The sequence below is a fragment of the Vitis riparia genome, chromosome 10, assembly GCF_004353265.1.
Source record: "Vitis riparia cultivar Riparia Gloire de Montpellier isolate 1030 chromosome 10, EGFV_Vit.rip_1.0, whole genome shotgun sequence".
Lineage (NCBI taxonomy): Eukaryota > Viridiplantae > Streptophyta > Magnoliopsida > Vitales > Vitaceae > Vitis > Vitis riparia.
The window spans coordinates 17,193,655-17,214,867 of record NC_048440.1 but is presented as its reverse complement, the minus strand read 5'-3'; the positions used below and the strand labels follow the sequence as shown (position 1 = coordinate 17,214,867).

The following is a 21,213-nucleotide window of genomic DNA, read 5'->3' as shown; positions in this document are numbered from 1 at the left end:
CATTCAGCAACACCAATGCGCTTGTAGCTTTTGTAGGAGATTTTCTAGATCCATCTCTTTTAATTACCCCATCACTGTATGAAATGAGAAAGAAATCAATAGAGTAGGAACACATTATACTTGCATCATTATAGATATCAATGGATGGATCAGCTTGTACATCTAGGACTCAAATAACGAAAATTTTGTATAGACAAAGAAAAGAAAATCCCTCTAATGGGCTCATACTTTGTACAAACATGCACGTACACACAGAAAACAAGAAATATTGTCCTTTGTTTAAAATATAATTGTGCTAGTAAGTTGCATTGATTACCTTTTAGATTCTTTTAGCAGCTGCTTCTTCTTTTTTCTACCTTTCCTATATTTTTTATTTCAATTCTTTTTTTCCTTTTTTCGGTGTTAGGGGTAAGGGACAGACAATGAAACACTAAACCTATGAAGTAATCTCCTTTTGTCAGTTTGATCTTTAATCCACTTTTTCTTTTCCTCAAACTGCCAATATCTTAATGTATGGTCTAAGAGTGATTTCACAAAGGACACACATCACACAAAAGCTTTCTTTAAATGACGTGATCGTAAATTGTAATCACATGGCAAACATTCCAATCTATCAAACATTAAGAAATTTAATCATATATCCTGAATTAACACCTAGAGATCATGAACCACTGTGATACTTTTAGGATTCAGAAAACATTCAGAATCAAGAGAAACTTGAAATTTGGAAATGAAATACACATACCACCATATTGATAGAAGCCACAGAGAAAGACAAACTTTTAGAATTTTTTATGCATGTCAGAAAATTTCAAAAATAAATTTGAGTGGATGAAAAGTTATGCATGTTATAAAAGAAAACAATCAAGGAATGTATGCGTTACTCTCAAATAGTTTAGTATTTTCAAGGATATTTGAGGAATACAATTTACAGTATCTATGATTTTCATTCATAGATTATTTTCCATAAATCAATAGTTAGGCATGCTTATGAATATGCAAAATATAATTCAAAGCTTTTCCATATGATTAAAAAAATGGAAATATAGAAACTGGATCTACGTGATTGGGTGGTCAAAACGGCAAGTAACTTAGAAGATGAAAAGGCAGAATTTCTTTAAAGAAGAAAGTTTTCTTAGGGAAAGAGGAATACATGGGAAAGGAAGAAAAAATATATGAGACTAAAAAACGATAACGAGTGAGAATGGGAGGCGTGTTGTTGGGTGGTGTAGGGGTGTCCAGAAAGAGAAAAAAGGCACAAACAAACCATTCTCAATTTTAACCAGAGAATCTAATCCTTGGGCCACACTTTCAGATCAGTGGCCTCCTGGAAGAGAAGCAAAGATCTGTGGAGTGACAAGTTTGAGCCCAATATTATGTGCTAAACACACAAAGACCTGTGGATTGAAACAGTTAATTAGAAACCCACATAGTTAACACCCACATATATTATACACAGACTTCAGATGAACTCTCATTGTGCACTATTCACACTATCTTTCTCAGCTACTCCCTACTATTAGTTAAGGTTATACTTCAATGTAGAAAATACTCAAGTATAATATGAAATATCAAACAAAAGCAATTTCAGGATATGCCTTCTTGAATACCTTTACAGCACCTTCCTCCACAATTGACATCTGAGACAACCGGTTGAAGTCTAGACCAATTCTGTTCTTCAACTCCTCCATGAAATTAAAGTTTATGTCATATATAATCTGAAAAATAGACCATTTTATAAAATCTCATGAAAATGTAAAGAAATTAGAATAATTCAGAAAACTTGTTTGACGAATTATAAAAATACATGAACCAATTTAAATAATGCTGCAGAAGACCATTACTAATACAATACTTGAAAGGCAAGACACAACCTTCAGAGGGCAGATGCACTATCCCATGAATTAATTCAGCATTTTCATCACCTACTACTCATTCCCTTTTCTTTTATTTGCCTTTTCAATATTTTACAGAAGGTGGGAAAATGAATTCACAAAGAAAATAAATTGCAGAAATTTCAATAAAAAAATAAAAAAAACGCTGAAACGCACTTGTAAGTGGCGTGGGAGAAGACTGCCTAGGAGATCAACAGGGATTTTCTCTAGCGCTTCAGGTAATACTGTGTGAGTTGTAAATGAGAAAATTCTGCATACAATGTTCCATGCCTGGTCCCAACCTAAATGTTCTTCATCAACAAGCACTCTCATGACCTCAACTACTGCAAGAGATGGGTGAGTATCATTCAACTGCAGTGCAACCTGGACAAGAAATTAGGAACATACTTTAGGTCAATGGAATAGAAGTAGAAAAGTTGGATCATAGAAAAACAAACTACAATAGTGGGGGAAATTTATAATAGGCAGAAAATTTTCCCTTTCATCGGACTGTCATATGTTAAATGGGCATAAGGCCAGGTAGTTCATCTTTCAGTAGAATGTGTGCAAGTTTCATATATGATAACCTTCTCTGGGAAATCATCAAAGTTATTGTGACCATCTTTGAACCTTCGAATGATGTCTTGTAAGGATGCTGAGACAAAGAAATAGTGTTGTTTCAACCTCAGTTCCTTTCCCTGAAAGACAGCAACTAAAAGAAATGGATAATATATAGCTGGAGTTGGAAATGATGGAGCTTTACTGGAAGGGAAAGAACAAAACTAATGCATGACAAAATATTAATAATAATAATAACAACTCCAACAAACCAAAGATAATAATTGTAGTAATAATAAAACCACCATATATGTCATAAAGAGGCATGCACTTGATGTCATTACTATTTTTATAACATGTTTTTGCAGCTTTATTGTAGGGCAGGGTGGAGAATTAATGTAATGTGACAAAAGTAATGGACAACAACTTAAGAGCTAGAATTGATGGAGAGAGACAAGGAGAATGAACAAATTCAACAAAAAGAATAAAGGAAAAGATGAAACATATCTATGTCAGGAATCAAATTAAACTTCATAATCAAAGAGTGCCTACTGTAAAACCAAATTAAATAGGCAAAAACTTTCAAAAAGAACTACATTTTATAGCTGTATGATTAAGAAGATGGAGCAGGGTGGCTGAACCAGAGAAATTTTTACTCAGATTTTGTCTCTCGCATTCTAATATAAACAAATTTAAGAAAAATACCAATAGGAGCAATGGCACTATCTCGATAGAATGTTTAACCAAGAAAAGATAAGTTCCTAAGATAACTTCCAGTTGAAATGAAAATGTCGAGGACAGTGGGAGGAAGTACCAGAATAACAAAAGAAACACATTGAGCAATTTTAAGAAGACCCAGATTACATAATAAATGCAGCAGTACTGAAGGATAAGGTATTCAGACATATTTGGAGAAGATCATTGACAGTGTAGTAGAGTTAATAAGATGAAAAATATCATTCTTTGTGACTGAAAATAAGGACTTCGAAAGGCATATGGGGGAGAAATATTAGGTCAGTGCAGCTTAGGAAAATATACAGAACAAAGTGTCTGATTACTTGAGACTAAGCACATGCCACACATAAGTGTTTTAAGAATTACATCCCTCTACAGTATAACTTCTATAGAATTTTTTTCAACAAAAATAAACCAAAATGTTAAAAAAGAAAAAGGGAAGTCAAACAAAAGAGTGCATGTCACTAAATTTTCAATCTTCTACCAGAAGCAATCAGAACTATCTCCATTCATCAAACTCCATTGAGTTCTCAACAAAAACCATGCAGCCTTTGAAATAATTACTACAATGAAGCATGTACAAATACCAAATGGAAAGAATATTATTATACCTAATATATATTGAAAAAATTAAAGGAGCACATACCTGATAAGAACGGTCATCAGGGTACAAAACACAGCTTATAGTTTCAGCTCTTTGTCTATTAACAACAGCATTGATATAATCTCCAGTATTATATGATTCCTGAAAATGAAATATGCACAAAGTAAGATTGTGAAGTATTTATTTATCTATAGCAAATGAGAAAACCTAAAAAAATTTGGAACAAGATCGTTTGACTCTTCGTTTGGTGATGATTGCAAAAATCACTTGTAATAGGAAACCTGATCCCTGATAGAGCTGAAGCATGAGAAAGCATTGACATAGCTCAACCTAATTAGGCAGGATACAAAGCTTGGTTGAGTTAAATTTAGTACTAAGAATAGAAGGTTAATTATGGACTGCAAACCTTTAACTACTATAAAATATAGCATTCACCTGTTAAACAATTAGACATATGGCATCTTCGTACCTTTCTTAAGCAGTATGTAATATGAAGCAAAGAAATACATGAGCTCTAGTGGCCTAGCTCAAGTGGCCTAGCTCAAGTGGTAAAGGATTGAGATGGGGATGTAGTCTTAGATTAGTGACATGGAAAAGTGTATGCTTAAAGTTACCATATCATATTGACCATCTGGCTTAGCAGCCCAAAGGCGGAGATTAATTGTATTCCTTGTTCCGTAACCAGGTATTGGATTATCATAAGCTACAGCTTCGACCTGCCAATGAGGAGAGCTATAAAGATGAAATAAACGTTTAGCTATTGATATAACAATGTTTCTCATTTAGATAATGCACCCTAGTGATGTACTATGCAAAATTAAACTAACTTTTGTTTTTTTTTTCTTGGGTCAACAGTTGCTTTAAAATATGAAAGAAATTATTTTCTCACCGTTTCTCCAGGTAACCAAACTTTACAACTTTTTCCATTCAAAGTTTCCTCTTCAACAGTCCCATAGAACTTATCCATCGGACATAATACAGAATGGCAGAAAACAAATAGAATTTAGAAAATATAAAAAACAGACAACAATGAATGAAACAAACAGTAAACATTGAAGTATTTAATAGAAACAGAAAGGGAAAATACTCGCAAACCTTCACTGGATATGATACATGAACCCGCTCTATCTCCCATGGGTTTCCAAAATTTAACCAATAATCAGGCTGTTCATGTTGAAATCCATCCAGTATGACCTGACGGAACAACCCATACTGGTAGCGTAGTCCATAACTGCAAAATGAATGATGCAATTCTGCCAATATTAGTTAACACCCCCATAGGAAAAAGCAATTGGTAAACAAAGACTAGTTCTGGATAAATAAGAGTCTGAATCTACTGAAATTATAAATGGGTTTCATTTCTAATAGTAATCATACAAGAAACTAAAAAAATCTTAGTTAGCAAAATTGGCCACTGTATCAGCTTATCGCCTTATCATACAGGAAGTGTGTGCCTTCTTTCCTATTGTTTAAAAAACTATAGCATCTTGACAAAGAGAGGGCAAAAAACAGTTTTGATATCTTTCATTTTGTTAGTTTTCATGTTCTTCAGTTATTTTCATGCAATCAGCATTTTACTGATATTCAGAAGAAAGCAAGAGAGGGAGTTGCAATTTTAGGTTTTTCTGGTTGCTTTCAGGAGTTGACTAAACTGCTACTCTAATATTCTTGTTTTTTGGCTATGGATATATGATTACCTTGTTACATGCTTACCCTTCTTTTATTTTATTTATAGATAAAGTTATGAGATAGATAGAAAGGTTTTTTTATATAATCTAGAACTCTGTAATTCTCTTCTAAATAGAAGGAGTTTCCAACCAACTACAATAATAAATGGTTGACTGGATTTTTTTCTTCACAACCATGATTAAAAACATGGTATCAGAGGTAATCCAGGTCTGATTCTGGTTGGCTACTTCTCTTCTTTTCATATCCATTATTCATCTTCTTACTCTCCTCATTTCCTCTCTTATTTCTTTCTTCCATCCTCCATATCTGATTCTCATTTCAAGGTAGTCTAATGTGCATTGCTGATGTAAATCAACATCAGTCAGCTGATGCTGGTGGTTGTTGATCGTTGAAATGGTAGCAACTTGTTTATAGTATGTTGATGTTGATGGTTGCCCAGTCTTCAACCTATTTTTTCTTCGTTGAGGCTTTTATGATATGATCTTGAAATTTTGGGTGTCAAAAATACAGATAAGTGCTGCTGTAAATTTTTTTAGTGGTCATTTATTTCGAGTAGTAATGGGCTAATGGCTGCCATATCTGAAATAAAAGAATGCATTGGTAATTTTGATAATAAATTTTTTAGTAAAATGACAATCCAAGTCACAGAACTACAACTATGTTTCTCAATTCAAAAAATTATATGCAATGGTTTAGAGCAGCCCAAAAATTTATATTGGGCATAGGAAAGAGGGACTATATTCAAGGAAAAGTTGCAACACCATTTGAAAAAAGCTCTATACAGGTTGAAACAGTATCCAAGGGTGTGGTTTGGAAGGTTTTCAAAAGTAATGAAGAACATGGGATATAGGTTTGGAAGGTTTGCAAAAGTGATGAAAAAACATGAGATACAAACAAAGTCAGGGATATCATATGTTGTTCATTAAGCATTCAAATTTAGGGTAAAGTCTTTAACACATAGACTTTATTGAATTAAACTTGTGGAATACAACAGAAATAAATAGGCCCTTGCTGCAACTAATCAGCAAACACTTCTCCTGAAAACTAGGGACATGGATAACTACAAAGAACAATTCGAAAACAGAATAAAAATCCTAACTCTAAGTCATGTTCGGATAACCTTATTTATTTTGAACGCCTAACAAATAAAATACTAACTAAAGAATAAGATAAAAATAACTCATAATTATCTACATAAAGGGAGTTACAACTCTTTTGGTATATGTAGATGAAATCATCATGACGGGAAATGATGAACTAGAGAAACAGACCTTGAGACAATGTTTGACCAAGGAATTTGAGATTAAAGAGTTAGGAAGATTGAAATACTTCCTAGGAATTGAGGTTGCACATTCTAAGTAGGGAATTTTTATATGTAGATGACATCATCATGACGGGAAATGATGAACTAGAGAAACAGACCTTGAGACAATGTTTGACCAAGGAATTTGAGATTAAAGAGTTAGGAAGATTGAAATACTTCCTAGGAATTGAGGTTGCACATTCTAAGTAGGGAATTTTTTTTTTCTTACACATCATGACGGGAAATGAGGTTGCACATCCTAGGAATTGAGGTTGCACATTCTAAGTAGGGAATTTTTATATGTAGATGACATCATCATGACGGGAAATGATGAACTAGAGAAACAGACCTTGAGACAATGTTTGACCAAGGAATTTGAGATTAAAGAGTTAGGAAGATTGAAATACTTCCTAGGAATTGAGGTTGCACATTCTAAGTAGGGAATTTTTTTTTCTTACACATCATGACGGGAAATGAGGTTGCACATCCTAGGAATTGAGGTTGCACATTCTAAGTAGGGAATTTTTATATGTAGATGACATCATCATGACGGGAAATGATGAACTAGAGAAACAGACCTTGAGACAATGTTTGACCATGGAATTTGAGATCAAAGAGTTAGGAAGATTGAAATACTTCCTAGGAATTGAGGTTGCACATTCTAAGTAGGGAATTTTTATTTCTTAGCAAAAATATGTAACAAACTTTCTCAAGGAAACAGGGAAGTTGGTGTGCAAACCAATAAGCACACCAATAGATCCTAATCATAAGCTTGGAAAGATTAAGGAAGATACTGCGATAAATAGAGAGATGCATCAACATCTAGTAGGAAGACTCATTTATTTCTCACACAAGATTAGATATAGCACATGTTGTGAATGTGATTAATCAGTTCATGCACAATCCAAAAGAGGTTCATGCACAACCGAGTGCTATAGTACCTTAAGGGGTCTCCAAGAAAAGGCCTTCTATTTAAATGAAGCACGGGACTAGTACTTGAAGCATACACAAATGCAAATTATGTTGGATCTGTGGTTGATAGAAGATCGACTATTGGGTATTGCACCTTGTGGGAATTTGGTGACATGGAAAAGTAAAAAATAAAGTTTGGTGGTAGAGTCCAGTGCAAAAGCAAAATTTCATGCAATGGCCCAACGAGTTTGTGAACTACTATGGTTGAAGATCATTTTGGAAGACTTGAAGATTAAATGGGATGGGCCAATGAGACTTTACTATAACAATAAATCTACAATCAGTATTGCATATAATCTGGTGCAACACAATTGAACGAAACACATAAAAATAGACAGGCATTTTATCAAAGAGAAATTAGATAGTGGATTCATTTGTACTTCTTATGTACCTACTAACCACTAACTTACAAATATACTCAGAAAAGGTTTAAGCAATACAAAGTTTCAAGTAAGTGTATCCAAGTTGGAAATGGAAAACATCTATTCAACAACCTAAGGGGGGGTGTGAAAGAATGAAATTAAGGAAGTCGTGATTTTGTAGAGAGAATTAGGCAATCCCGTGGTCAAAGGGATTTGTTGTAATTGAGTTAAGAAAGTTCCTAATTTAGGTGCTAGGATTTTTTGTATATACATGTGAGTCTCTGTATAGGCAAAAAATTAAGGAAAATGATTCTATACCTTTTATTTATTTATTTTTTTTTTACAAGTAAATTCTATACCTTTTATTCTTTCCATCTTTCTCCTTTTACATTCCCTTCTACAAAAAAGCTCTTACTTTACCTCCCTGGAAACAAACAATGAATAAGGAAATGGAAGCTCTCAGAAAAATCATACTCTCAAGTTAATATATGTAGGAAAACACCCATGGTTGCAAAAGGGTATTTACTTTAAAATATAATCTTTATAATGTTGTTATCACTAGAGATGACTCGCATGGCATTCTTGCTCTTAAGAATTTCTTAAAGAGCACTTTAAGGTAAAAGATCTTGGCCACCTTAAATACTTCCTTAGGATGGAAGTCTTTTTCTCCAAGAAAGGTATTTTCTTTTGTCAACAAAAGTATGCTATGGATTTATAAAACAGACAAGTTTTCTTAGATGTCAATCAAATAATATACCTATTGATATAGAATTAAAAAAATTAAAAAAATAAATTATTTATGGGTAGTGGCACTTTTTTGTCTAATCCTCTTCTCTATCGAAGTAAGGTTGTAAACTAATTCATCTCACTATTAGTTGACTTGATCTAGCCCATTCAATTAGTCTTGTCAACTAATTTATGTGTGAGAAACAGCTAAACAAATTTTTCGTTATATAAAGAATGCTTCAAGGAAAGGAATTTTGTTCTAAAACAAAAGTCACCTAAATATTTTTATCTATTCAAATGCAAATTGGGCTCGTTCATTGGGTGATAGAAGATCTAATAGAGGATTTTATATTTGTGGGAGGTAACTTGATAACATGGCCTACCAAAAAACAGTTCATGGTTGCTTGTAGTAGTGCTAATGTTGAATATAAAGCCATGGCCCACACATGTAGTGAATTGATTTAGCTTTGAAAATTGGTAGTTGAATTGGTTTTTCCAGTTTCATCTTGATGTAGGACGGACAGAAGTCCAATGTCCCACATCCGCTTCTTACCAACATTGGTTGGGCCTTATATGTGGGACTATCTTTAGTTCCCATTAGCTTAGACTTTTGGAAGTGTATGTGGTCTTGCATCACATTTCCTTCCCTTATGCATTGTGACAATCAAACAGACAGATGAATGAAACATGTAGAGATTAATTATCACTTAGTTCCTTGAAAAATACTAGCTCAAGAAATTTCTACTCCTTATATTTGCTCTACATTTAGTTGGTTGATGTATTCACAAAAGCCCTTTCTAGAACTTTATGGCAAAGTGCTTTGTCCATGGTAGGCTTGATTAATGTCTATGCATCAACTTGAGGGAAAATGTTGAAGATATGGATTGCTATTATTGTACAATTATCATGTTACATGTTTATTTTTTTTTTCTAGATAAAGTTATCTTGTTGATAAAAATATTAGATAGATAAGAAATTTGATTTAATTTAAAACTCTATCAATTATATCTTTTTATCCATAGCATGATTAACAACAATATCAAAAAACAGAAATAGTATTCACAAATAAATGAATTAATAAGAAATAAAAAAAAATATTTCAGAAGGTTTTTCGCGCGCGCGCGTGTGTGTGTGTGTAGGCATTTCTAGAAAAATAAATAAACATAAGGTAAGGTACAGGGCTCTTAATTTCGAAATTATTTTACCCTTCTCCTTTTTTGTTTTTGTTTTTTTTTTTTTTTGAGAAAGAGGTTTTATCTAAGCAATGGGAAAAGCATTAAGCAAATTTTCTTTATTTTTGAAATTTCTAAATATTTAACCCATTTAAACAGCTATTTCAAGCTCTAGGTTTGAGGCAAGCTTTGTTACCAATTTCCAAGAACCATGCTCAATCTAGTTATATGTATTTTTGTTTAAAATTATTTCAAGAAAGGCAACATGACCCCCCTAACCCCTATGTGCATCCACATTTGATTCACATGGCACTTGGAAACATATATATCTATATATATATATATAAATATATACCCCCCTAACCCTATGTGCATCCACATTTGATTCACATGGCACTTGGAAACATATATATAAGGAACCCAACATACCTCCAGCAATTTGTTATTATGTAAAACTACTAATACCATGAACCAAGAATAGTGAAGCCTAAAGATAAAGATTTGCAAAAGGAAATTGCTTTAAAACAGTAGAAGTTCAACTGAACCATACATCAATCAAAAATGAAAAAAAAAAAATGTAGTCATACCCCCATGCTGGATAGTCTAGTGTTGCCAAGGAATCCATTTGACATGCTGAAAGGCGAGCTAGACCACCATTACCAAGAGCAGCATCCCCTTCCTTCAAACAAAACAACAAATAAAGGGGTAAAGAAAACAAGTAATGGCCATTTGAGTGTAAATAAGAAAATGAAAGCATTTAATTTCCATCATCAAAGAACTACTCAAACTTTAGATTTCTTGTAAAAGCTTATTAGGAATCATCTCTTGTTATGAGTAAGACTACATTAAAATACTTATTCAAAAGTCCAGCAAACATCCACCCAACAAAGTTAATAGATTCTCTTAAAAAATACCACAAAGGATCAATTTGTGGAAAGAAGGAAGCCAACAATAGATGTTTCATTTGTCAAACAAACAAGTATGTGCTAGATTAGCTGCACCTGTTGTAGAAGTGAAATTGTAGAGTGGAAGAGAAAAACCAAAATGTCAAGTACACATTCATAAGGTTCTAAACCTCAACCCAAGTTTAATTTATTCTACTCAATAAAGAAATTAATAAGCATGCGTTTTAGAAGACTTAAATTACAATCTAAAATCATAATAGTGTTGCCTTTTTAGATCATCGAGAATATATGTTTTGGGATTAAACTCCTCTCAATCAATGCAAAAATAAAGGGAAAAAACCACACATAAACACATAATAAGGATGATGAACAAGTGAGGAGTTTTCCACTTCTGAAGTTTTACCTAAAAGATGCTTTCCGAGGTGTATAGCCTGATGTCATCATGTGTAACTTTGCCTAGATGCTCTCTAGGGTGTATGGCCCGATGCCAAGAGGGAGAGAGAAGCCTTTTAGGAAGAATTAGGGGATATAAGAGGTTAATGGGGCATAGGAATGACCCTTGGTGCACTTGGGGGATATAAGAGAGAAGCCTTTTAATTATTTTAAGTTATTTTCACTTGTTTTCTAAGGGTTGCTTTAAAAAATATATATATATACAAACATGTAGAATGATTAAAAATAAAGCATCAGATATAAAAATTATTTTTAAAACATATTTAAAAACATTAAAACTTAAGTTAAAAACATTTCACCTTCTCAAATAGACTTTTGTTCTACAAAACATCAAATAACAATTTTCAAAAACTATTCTCAAAAATTGTTTTTCAAAACTATTTTCAAAAATATTTACCAAACGAGGTCTTAATCTTCTAGATTTTCTTTTGACGAGAGGTTCTTTCACTTTGAGTTGTGGATTAGAGAAGAATTGTATATCCAAGCTTATGTAGCTCATTATTTTAAGGGATTAGGAGAACCACTTCTCTAATGTAGTGTAAACATTGACAGATCTAAGGCAGGCTCAAGGGGGGGCATATTTCCTCCCATCGCCCCCCACTTTGAGTGGTAGGTTAGAGAGGAGTTGTATGTCAAGGTTAAAGTAGCTCCTTATTTTAGGGGATTAAGAGAACCACTTCTCTAATGTGGTGCAAACACTGGCGGATCTAAGGCAGGCCTAGACACACAAAAAAAACTAACAAATTAAATGTTAATTAACTAAATAAATAACACTTATCTTTAAAGTGCTAATGATATATTAGGATTCCAATAAAATTAAAAAAGTAAATAGAAATTTTCACAAACTCTATTTAATATTCAAAATTTCTTTTATTTTAATTTCATATTTTTTCTTCTCATGCAACCATTATCCTAATTTATTTTTTATTAATTTTTATTTGATATCTATTAAATTAATTTCTTAATGTATGGTTGTCTTTGATTTTAATTTTGAAAATTTTAAAATTTGTTATTTTTGAAATTTAATTAAATAAAAACTAATTAACAACTAAACAACATAATTATATTAAATTACATGTCATTTAATTTTTGATAAATTTTTTTTTAATTATTTACATTAAGAGAATTTGTGTTTAGTTTAAATTACAGAAGATAACATGATTTAATAAAATACTTTAAATTATGCATAATTTAATATAAAAAAATGTCATCACTTTTCAACTAACTTATATTTAGTTATTTTGGAAAAAAAAATTGAATTATTTTAAAATTCTTTTTACTAAAAAAATTATTAAAATAATTGAAAATTGACTAGAGAGATTTTTTAATTTTCTTACTAGTTTTTAATTCTTTTGAAAAATTCCTTTGAATGTTTTTAATAGTATATACATATATATATATATATATACACACATATTGGTATTTTGAGACATTGTATTTATTCATGATTAAAGTCCAAAATTACATAATTTACTAAACAATAACAAGGTTATCACTAATTATTTTAAAATTCATTCATGGTTATTATGATGTTTGCCACCCTAAGAAAAATTCTTGGCTCTGCCACAGGGTGCAAAGCTTGGTGGCAAGACCAATGTGGGATTATTGGCATACTTTGCTTGATAGAGGTTATGTGAGAAAAATGTATGATTTAAAGTGAAAAGCTTCCATGATTTAGTTAAGAATTGGTGGTTGAATGACGCTTTCAATTGCTTCTCCAATTTAATCTTTGTGTTGTTCTTAAAGATTTCAAAAACTTTGTTCAAATGTTTTAGGGTTGACTAAGTGGGGACTTAGCACCACACAAGAAACAAATTTGTGGGCTGTAAATTTCTTGCGACGCTAGGAGAGTAGCAGAGAAAGACTAGTACTATTGGGATAGTTTGGGAGAAACTTCTTACAAACAAAAATCAAGTGAATTGTAGTTCTTCTAATGACAAAGAAAGTCATGGAAATCTAGTCTCAAATTATGAGAACGCCACACCTCAGCAAAAAACAATTGGAACTTCTGCAAAAAGATGTTCGGTCGGTCACAACAACCTTTTGTCACCTCTATAATTGGAACTGAGTCTTTGGCATAGATAGGTAATTTTTTAAATGCCTTAAATGTTAAAAGAGAAAAGATGAGTCCATGGATTGTGAACTTAGGAGCATCAGACCATATGACTAGAAATGTTAATATTTTCCATAAATATAGTCCAAGCCATGAAATTTTCACTATCAAGATAGTAGATGGATCTCTCTCAAAGGTGGTTGATACAGGCTTTATTATTATTTCAAAGAATTTGATCTTGGATTTTGTTCTCTTAGTTCCAAATTTGGACTATAATTTATTGTCTATTAGCAAATTCACTCGAGAACTCAATCATGTTACTAAATTTTTCCCCTACTCTTGTGAATTTCAGGACTTCGATTTGGGGAAGACGATTAGCAGTGCTAAGATGTGTTTACGGCTCTATCTCCTTAAAGTCGATGATTTGCTTGAAGGACAAACTCCTAAGGCAAATTATGTTGCATCAAAAATTCAGTTTCATAAAAGCTCTTTTTCAGTTGATAATTCTGATGATGATACTATAGTCATGTTGTAGCACTATAGGTTAGGTCATCTAAATTTCTTATACCTTAAGAAACTTTTTCCTTCATTATTCAATAATAAAAGTCCAAATTTTTTAAAAAAATTGTCAATTTTCCAAACATGCCTATAATTTCTATCCTAATCAGCCATACAAAATGTCTTGTCCTTTCTCAAAGATCCATAGTGATGTAGGGGAGGATTCTCGGATTAAAAATATCACTAGAACTTGATGGTTTATATCTTTTATTGATGATCACACTAGGATTACATGGCAATTTCTCATGAAAGAAAAATTAGAAGCTAGTCAAATTTCTAAAAATTTCAACAATATGATTCAAAATCAATTTCAAACCAAAATACAGGTGTTAAAAATTAACAATCCAAAAGAGGACTTCAAATCAATCCTTGGTGATTATTTCGCAAGTCAGGGCATAGTACATCAAAGTTCTTGTATTGATACTCCTCGACAAAATGGGGTTGTTGAGGAAAAAACAAAAACATTTTCCAGAGGTTACTAGATCACTAATGTTCCCTACACATGTTCCAAAGCATTTTCAGGTAGTACAAAATCTGAGTTTAGAGCCATGACACATGGCATGTGTGAAGGAATATGACTGAAAAGAGTACTAAGAGAATTGAGAATCTTAGTTGGGAAACCTACGAGGATGTTTTGCAACAACCAATTTGCCAAAAGCATTGCTAAGACCCTAATTCATCATAACAGGACGAAACATGTGGAGATAGATCGTCACTTCATAAAGGAAAAAATAGAGGAGAGGATAATTCACCTGCTGTACACACCAACATGCCTTCAAATAGAAAATATCCTCACTAAAGCTCTATCGAGGATCAACTTCAAGTATTTGAATACCAAGGTGGGCTCAATCAACATCTATAACCCAACTTGAGGAGGAGTGCGGAAATCTTTAAGTTATTATTCTGATTTCTAAGAGTTTTACAACTGTAAAATTAGTTGGCTTTATTTGGTTTGATATTTTTTATAATAAGGAGATTCTGGTAGCATGTTATCTAATCTCATAGGCAAATTGCTTCCTAAAATTAGTGAGTCTTTCTAGGTAAGTTAGTAGTCATTTCCCGTGAATAATGGGATGGTATTTTCGCCACTTAATTATTTATAGTAGTGTATTTCCTTCTCTATTCAGGAAATGGAAAATAGAATAATTTTTCCTTCTCATATTTCTTCACTAATATTTGGGATGATTCCAATTGTGGTAGGCATTGAAACACTTGCTTTTTGAGATAGTTTCATGATTCGGAGTTAGATAATGTAGGGTCATTCCTTAAGAGGGATTCAAGAGGCACCTTTGTGCAAATGGATTTGGAAGTTTGCCATAGAAAGAGGTGCCTTTTGGACATGAGTGATTAGGAGAAAATATGGAGAGGAGGAGGGTGGGTGGTGGTTTGGTGAAGTTAGAGATGGGTATGGAGTTGGGCTTTGGAAATCCATTATGAAGGAACAAAACACTTTATTGGGTCATTTTTCTTTTGCAGTGGGTAATGAGAGAAGGGTGAAGTTTTGAACAAATAGGTAGTATGGTGATGAATCATTATGTGATTCTTTTCCCTCTTTATTTGCCTTAATTGTATCAAAAAATTTTGTGTAACGGATGTTTGGGTTCAGTTAGGGTAGAGAGGGCATTGGAATCCTTATTTTTCTCGACCTTTAAATGATTGGGAGGTGGATGAAGTTGTGGATTTATTTTTATGTTTGCATGGATTGGTAGTTGATAGATAGAGGGAAGATAAGATGGTGTGGATGAATTCGGATATTAATAAGTTCTCTATAAAGCAATTTTATGTTGTCTTGGAACTGAGAGTTGTTGTTTCTTTTCCAACACGGGTAGTTTTGAAGTCTTGGGTTCTTTCTAAAGTTAACTTTTTTGCTTGGGAGGCTTTGTGGGGAAAAGTTTTGACATTAGATCAACTTCAGAAACACAGATGGTCTTTGGTCAATAGGTGTTTTCTTTGCAAAGAAGATGAACAATTCATAGATCACATTCTCCTTCATTGTTCATTAGTTAGGATTCTCTGGAAGTTGTTGTTTGGTCTTTTTGGTATCCATTGAGTGCAATCTCCTACAGTTAAGGAGGCTTTATTAGAGTGGCATAGCTCGTTTGCAAGAAAACAAAGAAAAAAGGTTTAGAGAGCAACTCCTTTATGTATTTTTTGGACAATCTGGAATGAAAGAAATCTCAGGACATTTTAATAATGAGGAGCATTCTACTCTTTTTTTGAAGATTTTCTTTCTTAGGAATTTAAACTATTGGATAAAGTAGTACTTAGAGATAGATTCTTTGTCTTTCTTTGATTTTATTGAGTGGTTAGGTTCTGGTTAAGGGAGGAAGTTGTTGTTAGGGTTCTTTTCTAGTTTTTGTGCTTTTAGGCGCTATTTGTACACTCCCTGTGTGCTTTGTGGCATCCTTGGGGCGTTTTTTATTGTTTAATGAATTTGGTGTTTATTTATCAAAAAAAAAAAAAGGATGGTGAGGATAGGATACTAAAAGTTGTACCAAGGATAAGAAGTGCTTAGATAAATTTTTTTTTCTATTGCTCCTTAGAAAATGAAGAGAGTTTCTTTTCTTATCAAGGTAGTTTGGAGTTTACGAGTTCCAATGAAAGTGAGATTCTTTGCTTGGTAAGCTGGTTGAGAAAAGATTCTAACTATGAATCAATTTAAAAGGGAAGGATGAATGGTAACAAGTTGTGTTGTTTGTGCATGAATAAGAAAGAATAGCTAATCATGTTCTCATTCATTGTGGTAAAGATAAGGTTGTGTGGCATCTCATTTTCTCTCTTTTCATTATCTCCTATGGCCTTCCCAAATCGATGATGTAGATTGTATTAGGTGGGACAAGAGTTTTGTCAGCAAAAGTGTAGGAAAGTGTAGAAGGCAGCCTCTTTATGTCTCTTATGGACCATTTCTGAAGATCATAATAATAGATCTTCCCAGGATTTAGAACCTCAGATAAGTCACTTAGAAACTTTTTATTTATGCCCTTTTCCTTTGGTCTAGATAGTCTCTTGGAGTTAGCTCCAAGTCCTTGCTGGATTTTATTGACTGTTTGGGATTATGTTAGCCAGTTGGCTTCCACTTTTCATTTTTATTCCTCATTAACCTATTGGCACCTGCCATATACTTCCAATGTACTTAGGTTCGGCACCCCATTTTTGGCAAATGTTTTATATAATGATCTTCACCTATATAAAGGAAGAAAAAACATATAGCAACATTTGGAAAAATAACTACCTGCAGAATCTACATTAAAGAGCATCCCAACATTTTGTTGTAGAAATTAGTTTTCTATTACATTACTATATCTGTCTTCACATCCTCATTGGTAAATTCACTAAATTAAAGAACAATTTCACCTCACAATGAAAAATAAGAAAGAAGCTGAGAATACTGAAATAAAATGTAACATGTGTACCTCTATATGTAGATACATGCCTATACTCACACCTACCCATCAAATAAAAGAAATAATCAAATATCCAGCTACCTGCTCTGCCAAAACTTCATATTCAAAGCCAAGCTGGCTTAAAGCATCTGCACACTGGTCCCGGATTCCAAGGTTTATAACACTATTTGACAAGGAACGGCCTGATATGCCAAATGCCAGTGAATGCTTTAGTACAAAAAACATCAAAAGAAAGGGTTAGAAGAAAAGAAAGAAAGAAATCACTCAGTGATTGTGTCTAAATACCGACACAAGAAAATAGGATACAACCAGGGGGAGCAGAACCCAAGTAGAAAAGCAATTAGACATCACAAATATGCTCAAGTAATAATGCAAAATATACAGTCCTATGGCGTAAAACTCACCTGATCAAAATTTATAGAAATTTTAGAACAGAAATACCAGGAATATGCATATATGCATGCGTGAACACATGCATCAATGCATACATATATAGAGAAAACGTGAAAATAGATATTATCAGAACTTGAATGTCGCCCAAAGGAGTGAATCAACTAAGGACATAATTAAGAGACAAAATTAAGTGACAAAAAAGGGTAATGTTCTCCAAGGTGATGTGATTCTAAGTTATGTTTACTCATACCAAGCAAAACATTTGCCTAATAAGCACACCGGTAGTCCCTTATTTCAAATGGCAAATTAGCCCATGAAGGACATTGGTAATTGCAGGTAGAAGGACGGTGCCAGGTAGAGGACAGAATAAAAAAAATAAAGAAGAGAAAGAAAGAAAACTGGGCCATGGAACCTCTATCAAGACCGCTTTACCTTTCTAGTGAGTAGATATATCATATATCAGCCCTATTAGGATTCAACAATGCAGCCACATAACTGATCTAAAATACTTGTAAAAATAAAATGACCTCCAATCTGGACACTTGGTCAGGAATCATGTAGGTGGACATTATTAAAAAAAATGGCAATGGCATTTATCAGGTCAATAAACTCGCCAATCTTTTCATTATTTGCTCTTTGCTCATGAACAAGTAAAACTAATAAGGTTACTGATTCTTGGCTAATTCTGATAGTTGATAATTTTATTTCCATTTTACCCTTTATTTTAATTAGTTGAGCTCATATGGCATGCCTTCTCTGGAGTTCCATGAAATGCAGTCCTACTTTCTGCAATAATGAACCAACTGGGGACAAAAAGATGTTAAACCTTCTCTCCAAGCATCAAAGGTCAACTCTGTTTACTATTGTTGAACAACCAATTTTCCTAAAAGCTTAAGCTTATAGGATTTGGGTTCACAATGTATATCATGGTCTTTAAAAACAATAAAGGTTTTTCTAGGCCACATCTTATAAAAAATTAGAAAAAGCCTATCTTTGTTAACTCAGTTGTAGGTATTAAACCATGGTTTTTAGGATCTCACATCAGCAAAACATTTGAACTTAATATCTCCCTGCACAAGTAATTCAAGGACAAAAATCATAACTAGCATTTTGGATGCCACTCTTCATAAAAAACAGAAATTAGAATGATGTGACACCTTCAGAGAAACACATCATTTATATTTTGGGATGAGCACATAACAGGATACAATGACGGAACATTTAGCTCATAATAAGAAGTTGGAAAATTAAGTGGTAATTTTAATACACTTACTATTTTCTGTTTTTAAAAATTTTTAAAAAAAATTGCAATTCTATCTAAAATGTAAGTACTCTTTAAGATTCACCTTAAAAAGATAATGACATTTAAAACTATTATAAATTAGGGTATTAAAAAATTTTACTACCATAAATTAAAAATTTTTAAGCAATTTTAAGGACATAAAGTAAGTCCATACTTTATTTTATAAGAGTCACTAGTATTTTCTACTTTAAAATATAGAAAACAGGAAGTGTATCCGAAAAAGCACTCAACTTTCTCATTGTGAAGAATATATAGGAAGCAGACCACAAACAATCACAAAGATTACCAGAAAAGAACTTCAATAGAGATATATAAATACCCATAAGAAACTCGAGAGACAGGAAGTATAGACGCTTTGGGTCTTTCCTCTTGATATACTGTTGAGTATCATGCCAACGCTCGATCAATCGATCTCTTACACTATGTGCTAATGCCTACAAATACCAATGCATCAATATCAACTTTATAAAGTCACCTCTAAAAAGATATACACACAATGAATACAAACAAAAGGTTTGGATAATCCTATTTATTTCATATCATTTTGGCAGATCAGTCCAGGCCATTCATCTAAAAGACAGTAAAATTTCCAATATATCAATTGACATCAAGCCACAAAAGAGATTGTCAAAAATTAAAATCAGGCCGTGAAAATGCTGAAAAACATTATTTCTAAACAAGGAAAAGTGTAACAAAACCTACATTCATGACAGTGTTACCAAACCTACATTCATTATATTTTCATATATAATGTAAATGATTAATCACAAATACATACTAGTACCAATCCAGCAAACTTCCCCTTTTTTTTCTTCCTTTCTAATTTTCTGGTTGCAGAAAAAACTGTACTCTTGACCCAATTGCTGCCAGATTGTCACTTTTCAAATTTGTATTCGCAAGCAGCATTTAATTTCAGAAGTTGCTTTAAATTCATCATGACCCTCACAACAACTGATCAAAAGGCTAGTGACATTTAGAACAGACTTAGAAGCCACTAATTCCTCTTCTATAAAAGGAGAGATATCTACGTAACCGTGGTTGAATTTGAACTCCTTTTTGGATATGAATTTTAAAATTTAAATTTTTTCCAATTAATAGCAAAAGTTTTTAAAATTCCTCCACTTCTTTGAGAGAGAACAAGGAAAAAAAATAGTTTCGGACCCACAAGGAATTATGCTTCGAAGTCCACATCATGAATTACAATTTTAACATTTTGAGCTCAAATTGAAGGATAGAATTCAACCAAAATCACCTGATAGGCCTCAAAATCATCAAAACTAAATCGCGACCTGGCCACTGTGTACTCAACGTGATCCAAAATATCCTGTTGAAGACTGACTGGATCATTCGACAGAAACCTATCCATCAAGGCAAACATTCTCTCCGCCTGCGGCTTCGGCCCTAATCCAGCTCTTCTCACCACAATGCCTCTTGTACTCGGCCCCACCGACGTCTCCGTGCCCCATCCACCGCCACCGTCGATCGCCTCCAACAGCGCCTTCGTGATACGGTCCAAATTTTCCTGATCCTCAATCTTCCTCCCATGAGAATCAGTGACGAAGAACTTCTGGGTAAAGAAATCGCCTTCGAATTCCACGGTAGCCTTGTCAATGTGGAGGCCAAGGACCTTGAAAACCCTGGTGATGACTTGGAGCAGGCCGATCTTGTTACGAGCGCGGATCACGAATGATGTGGAGTCTGTCGATACGGCGGCGTCGACTGTTACCGTCGCCGTGGCGGAGTTTACATCGGCGGTAGAGGGCCCTGCTGGTTTGGGTCCGACCCAGGAGTTGCAGATGAAAGAATACCGTGGAAGTGGCTTCAACTGAACTGGGAATGGACGGTGTAGATTGAGTGATTGTGGAGAAGAGAAGTCGGATGGACGGTGATGAAAGACAAGCAGAGGGGAGGAGATAGTAGCCATTGCCGTTAGAGAGAAGAAACAAATGAATAAAAACATATATAGATAAGAGATGAAAAGGGAGAGCTGAGCGGTAGCGGCCTGTGAACGGCTCCGATTACGTCATTAAAGCGTTGACGAAAGTTGAAATTGAGATTTGGAAGTACGAAAACGGGCTCTGACTTCCCATTTTGGGTTAGGATAGGAAGAGAACGCCCTCTTAGGGTTATGGTGTGGTCTCCATTTTTG

At 33.5% G+C, this 21,213-nt stretch overlaps 1 protein-coding gene across 1 annotated transcript in view; it reads right to left on the bottom strand.

The window, feature by feature from the left end:
- The window catches only part of LOC117923586 (glycogen phosphorylase 1-like), a 33,892-nt gene extending 12,887 nt beyond the window's left edge, over window positions 1–21,005 (bottom strand). Inside the window, exons 1-11 of the mRNA XM_034841945.1 lie at window positions 20,317–21,005; window positions 19,384–19,498; window positions 17,450–17,550; window positions 10,583–10,674; window positions 4,867–5,002; window positions 4,661–4,729; window positions 4,386–4,487; window positions 3,814–3,912; window positions 2,462–2,572; window positions 2,052–2,258; window positions 1,611–1,718 (exon numbers count right to left, since the gene is read on the bottom strand). Of these exons, the coding sequence (XP_034697836.1) occupies window positions 1,611–1,718; window positions 2,052–2,258; window positions 2,462–2,572; window positions 3,814–3,912; window positions 4,386–4,487; window positions 4,661–4,729; window positions 4,867–5,002; window positions 10,583–10,674; window positions 17,450–17,550; window positions 19,384–19,498; window positions 20,317–20,988 (1,812 nt within the window). The 5' untranslated portion in view covers window positions 20,989–21,005. The remainder of the gene's footprint in view (window positions 1–1,610; window positions 1,719–2,051; window positions 2,259–2,461; window positions 2,573–3,813; window positions 3,913–4,385; window positions 4,488–4,660; window positions 4,730–4,866; window positions 5,003–10,582; window positions 10,675–17,449; window positions 17,551–19,383; window positions 19,499–20,316) is intronic.
- Between the last annotated feature and the right edge of the window lie 208 nt (window positions 21,006–21,213).